Below are 5798 nucleotides of genomic sequence, written 5' to 3'. Positions count from 1 at the left end.
CACTTACCATTGTCTTTCTTTCTTTTTGCTTCTTCTTTTTTCTTCTTCTTCTTCTTGCTACCAGATGGATAGCTGCTCTTCATTTTCCTTCAGCTTAGTTACTTAATTGCTTTCCAATTTACTGAACGATAGGCCTACAACGTCACCCATTCGCTAGGCTCCGTTCATTTTCATTAAGGGAAGTTATCCACCTGGGCTGGGCTGGGCTGGATTTTGACTGGGCAAAGCCAATGTCAATCAACATTCAATCCAATCGGAATTTTTATATGCAGTTGTGCATCTCTTCAGTCACTATAGCGTTGCCACTTCATGCTCGCCTGTTGCTGTTTATCTACCGGGTGTACAGTAGCTGTCTCTCAGGGGCCCCCCAGCGGCTCGGGGCTCCAAGCAGTTGCTTGGTTTGCCTGTTGACAAGGTGCGCCTCTGCTGAAGCCTAGCACCTGTAATTGTTTGTGAGGGTGAACTTGTGCATTTAAAGTTTATCCACAGAAAAATGCTCAATAGTGGTTGTGGAGAGCCGAAGAGGCGCCCCCCCCAGAGCACTGAGTCCAGCGCTAGGAGACCCAAAGCCCCAGGCGCCCAAAGGGACCCCAAGAGCGAAGGCACCAAGGAGGGGCCAGCCCCGGAAATCGGACCCCCACCAAGGGAGGAGGAGAGACAGCCCCCAAGAGGCCCCCCAGCCACCGCCATGCCGGCGCCCCGGGGAGCCGCGGAGGCGAGTCCGCAGGCTCCGGCGGCAGCCGGCCACCCTTAAGTAGGGCCGGGCAAAGAACACTGCCCCCCCCACGGCACCGACCGAAACGGCACCGCCCCCGGCACCAAGCCCCGGCGACCGGCCGCAACACCCAACGTGACCGCACCACCCCCGAAAAACACACAGGCGGCCGCGCCCACCGCCGGGGCCCACGCGCATCCGCCGCGAAACACCCATGGAACCCCCCCAAAACACCCCCCAGGCCAATGGAGGAGGCCGACCGTGATGAGGCCCATAAAATAAGCCCTCCCCAGGTGGCCTTGACCCCCACCCCCCAGAAAATACCCTACATAGATGTGTGTTGTGAAAATGATGTAGATGGAAGTGTCTAAAATGCAAAATAAAATTGGGGTGGGGGACATCGTCAGAAGGTGGGGCTCTCCAGTAACTACCCCCTCCCTAAAAAACTACATGTGTGGCAGTGTGAAGGAGCAGGCAGAGGGAGGATTTCAGGGATGGGGAGCAAAGGACTGGGGTGCTAGCTGCACTCCCAGGGAGCCAGCTCCCCCGCTGACTCCAATAGACACCCCCGTTCCCTGAGAGCCACTCCGGAGAGGGGGGCCCCACCAGTCTCACCACCATAGCCCGAGGGCCAGGGACTGGCAGCAGGACCAACCAGCCAGCTGGGCACAGGTCCGACACCACCACCCTCCCCCATCCTCCATCCATCCATCCATCCATCCATCTTCCTCCGCTTATCCGGGGTCGGGTCGCGGGGCAGCAGCTTGAGAAGGGAGGCCCAGACTTCCCTCTCCCCAGCCACTTCTTCCAGCTCTTCAGGAGGAACCCCAAGGCGTTCCCAGGCCAGCCGAGAAACATAGTCTCTCCAGCGTGTCCTGGGTCTTCCCCGGGGTCTCCCCCGCTGGGACGTGCCCAGAACACCTCACCAGGGAGGCGTCCAGGAGGCATCCTAAACAGATGCCCAAGCCACCTCAACTGGCTCCTCTCGACGTGGAGAAGCAGCGGCTCTACTCCGAGTCCCTCCCGGATGACCGAGCTTCTCACCCTATCTCTAAGGGAGAGCCCAGCCACCCTACGGAGGAAACCCATTTCGGCCGCTTGTATCCACGATCTTGTTCTTTCGGTCATGACCCAGAGTTCATGACCATAGATGAGGGTAGGAACGTAGATCGACCGGTAAATCGAGAGCTTCGCTTTTTAACTCAGCTCTCTCTTCACCACGACGGACCGGTACAGCGCCCGCTTCACGGCAGACGCTGCACCAATCCGCCTGTCGATCTCCCGCTCCCTTCTTCCCTCATTCGTGAACAAGATCCCAAGATACTTAAACTCCTCCACTTGGGGCAGGACACCCCCCCTGACCCGGAGAAGGCACTCTACCCTTTTCCGGCTCAAGACCATGGCCTCGGATTTGGAGGCACTGATCCCCATCCCGGCCGCTTCACACTCGGCTGCGAACCGATCCAGCGAGAGCTGCAGATCACGACCTGATGAAGCCAATAGGACCACATCATCTGCAAAAAGCAGAGACGCAATCCTAAGGCCACCAAAACGGATCCCCTCAACACCTTGGCTGCGCCTAGAAATTCTGTCCATGAAGGTAATGAACAGAATCGGTGACAAAGGGCAGCCCTGGCGGAGTCCAACTCTCACCGGAAACGAGCCCGACTTACTGCCGGCAATGCGGACCAGACTCTGACACTGGTCATACAGGGACCTGACAGCCCGTATCAAAGGGCCTGGCACCCCGTACTCCCGGAGAACCCCCCACAGGGCCCCCCGAGGGACACGGTCGAACGCCTTCTCCAAGTCCACAAAGCACATGTAGACTGGTTGGGCGAACTCCCATGCACCCTCCAGGACCCTGCTGAGGGTGTAGAGCTGGTCCAGCGTTCCACAACCAGTCCATCCAAAAAAAACAACAACAAAAAAAACAGTAAATTAATGAATAAATAAATAGAAAAAAAAAATAAAAAAGGAATGCTGATAATAATAAAAAATAAATAAATAAATAAATAAGGGGGGGCGGACAACCCCGGCCAGCCAGCCCACGCGCAACACGCAGAGCCCCCATCCCGGTCGACGCCCCACCAGGGGACAGCATGGCCCAGGACCAAGACAGGGAGCCAGACCCGAAGCCCTTCTGAAATCCTCTCCCTCTATCACCACCCCCCACCCCTCCTACTTCCTACTCCCCCTCCCTCCCCTTCCCCCACTTACAGAGTGCAAACCCCTGCAGGGGTAAGCATCTGCCATAGCAGTTATTGTCCATGCCCCCCCAGCCCAACAGGCCCCGAGGCACCCCGGCACACCAGAGGCCACGGCAGCAGGGGTAGACAGCCGGGCGCATACCGGCCCAGACCCCAAGCAGCACCCCCCACAGAACCCGAGCCCCCGAAACCCCACCGGGGCCCCCGCCCGAGGGCAACACGCCCCAGGGATCCCAGACCCCCGGACCCACCCAGCAGTGGGGCCGGGCAATGTCCAAAAACCCACAGCGCCGGCACCAACACCCCCACCCCAACACTGGCCCCCAAACAACCCCCCCGACGCGGTCCTACAACACCAATCTAAATAAGAAAGCCACACAACACAGCAAAGCACAAATCCCAAGTTCCATTCCAAGCTCCGATTCCCCCGCTCACACCCCCCCTCCAACACACACACAAAAAAAAATTCCCCCTCATTTAAGAAGAATGGCCAAAGACAAGCCAGCGTCCAACACCCACCGCCACACCGCGAGGACCCCTCCACACAGACGCTCCTCCCCAGAAAAATCAACATGCCTGCCCGCCATCGGCGTCGCCAGACCCCATTTACTGGGGCACGTGCCCCAGTATAAATGAGCTGTGCCCCAGTATAAATCTCATGAATATTTGCAACAGTATTACATTTTTTTAATGCATCAATTTAGATATTTCCAACGGAAGGAGACGTATATTTCTACTCAAATGCGCAGCAAGTGTGTTGGTAACTCCAAATTGAGGATGTATTAGCGCCCCCACGTCACCGCATGTCACTGCATGAACTGCAGGTAAACTAACACGCCGCTCTCAACTGAGTTGGATGGGACACTGTGCAGCCACGACGCATTTTTAGTTCTGGTAATGTTTCTTACCTGTCAATTTTATTATTTTCCCAGTGAAACCACATGATTTATAGGCTACTAACTGAAAATTACTGCATTGGTTTGTAGATGGATAGCAGGAAATTCCTCACACGAAGCAGAGACAGGGAAGGAGTAAAACAAGATGAGAGAGAGGGAGGTAAGGTCCCGTAATGAATTAGTGATTTAATGTAACCAGTTACATTAGGAACGTTATAAGTAATATGATAGATATTTACATAATTATAAATTTGCGTTTTTTTTTATGTTTGCTGTAGAGAATGAGAATGCAGGTGCTGGAGTAGGAAAGGGAGGAGGAGGCGAGACTGACTGGCAAGAGACAGGTGAAAGACAGGAGAGACAGGACCATGAAGGTGATGAGGATGCAACAACCAGCTTCCACAAACAAGAAGGGGACATTAGGGACTTAGGGGGAAAGCATGATGGTCCTAAACAAGTGAAGTTGTCCCACTATCCCCTGGGGCAAATTTGGAGTAAAAAAACGTTCATTTAATTCAAAATGGTTTGAGCTTTTCCTGGTTAAAAAAGAAAGCCTTGTTATCAAGGATATGCAGTGTGTTTTCAACTTGCTTGATAACATCATATTCCCAACACTAAAGCAGGTCATCCAGATCTCCCTCACAATCCCAGTCTACAGATGGAGTTGTGAAAGGTCATTCAGTGTGTTGAGAAGGCTCCACACTTGGCCGAGGTGCACAATGGGACAAGATAGGCTCCATCATCTTGCTATTTTATCAGTTGAAAAGGAAGAACTTTCTAAGCTGAGTCACAAGTGATTGACCACTTTGCAAAAATGAAAAATAGGAGGTACACTTTAATGCTCAAAAAATAAAAGGAAAACTTAGTTCGGGTTGAGTTAAACTTTCCCCTGAACTAAAACTCGGAAACCTAGGAATTAATGATTACTTCAGAATGTGTATAAGGAAACTTTTTATTTTTAAAGTTGTTGATGTCTTATTTTTTATAGCTGCAATGTTGAAAATGTTCATGTTTGTTAAAACAAATATGCTCTTATACTCATTAATATCTCAACTGGTAATTTTGGTAGGAATGTATCAGGGTTGGGCAGTGTGCTTGTCTGTATTTATGTATGGAAGGAGGGGCATATGCACTAGGGGGCCAGTGCCCCAGTAAAGCTTTGTGCCTAGCAACGCCCCTGCTGCCCGCCCAGGAGGCAAACAAGCCCGCCGAACGGGAACCCCACCGACAGCGCACCGCCCGCACGCCGGGGCCCGAGCGGCCCCGACAGAAACAACACCGGAAGGCCGATACGGACGAACCAACAACACCAACCAAGCCCCCAGGCGGATTCCCCCAGCCAAAAACACAACGAAACCACTCCATCCCGCCGACCACAGCAAACACAGCCGCAAGGCAAAACAAGGGACAGAGCAGCCCCGCCCGGCGAGCGCCAGAGAGCCAGAGCAGCGAAGCCAACCCAGCCGCGCACCGGAAGACAGAGATCTACTGGACTTATTCATGTTACAGCCTCAAACTTTAATACAATCAACAGGAAATATAGAAAGCGTGGTTTGCACCAGATATGGACCAGCCAAGGACCAGCCAAGGACCAACCAAGGACCAACCAAGGACCAGCCAAGGACCAGCCAAGGACCAACCAAGGACCAGCCAAGGACCAACCAAGGACCAACCAAGGACCAGCCAAGGACCAGCCAAGGACCAACCAAGGACCAGCCAAGGACCAACCAAGGACCAGCCAAGGGCCAACCAAGGACCAACCAAGGACCAGCCAAGGACCAACCAAGGACCAACCAAGGACCAGCCAAGGGCCAACCAAGGACCAGCCAAGGACCAACCAAGGACCAGCCAAGGAACAACCAAGGACCAACCAAGGACCAGCCAAGGACCAGCCAAGGACCAACCAAGGGCCAGCCAAGGACCAACCAAGGACCAACCAAGGACAAGTCAAGGACCAGCCAAGGGCCAACCAAGGAC

General features: G+C 53.8%; 1 protein-coding gene across 1 annotated transcript; it reads left to right on the top strand.

Annotated features, from left to right (window-relative positions):
- Positions 1-2661: 2661 nt before the first annotated feature.
- On the top strand, positions 2662-5504 carry LOC119781555 (serine/arginine repetitive matrix protein 1-like). The gene is made up of 2 exons (XM_038282057.1): positions 2662-3501; positions 5002-5504. The coding sequence occupies exons 1-2, from the start codon at positions 3196-3198 to the stop codon at positions 5341-5343; spliced, it is 648 nt and encodes a 215-aa protein (XP_038137985.1). The 5' UTR covers positions 2662-3195; the 3' UTR covers positions 5344-5504.
- The last annotated feature ends 294 nt before the right edge of the window (positions 5505-5798 follow it).

The sequence above is a fragment of the Cyprinodon tularosa genome, unplaced genomic scaffold (assembly GCF_016077235.1).
Source record: "Cyprinodon tularosa strain WSP-4 unplaced genomic scaffold, ASM1607723v1 ctg1796, whole genome shotgun sequence".
NCBI lineage: Eukaryota > Metazoa > Chordata > Actinopteri > Cyprinodontiformes > Cyprinodontidae > Cyprinodon > Cyprinodon tularosa.
The sequence above is the reverse complement of the archived record's forward strand: the minus strand, read 5'-3'. Positions and strand labels throughout refer to the sequence as shown.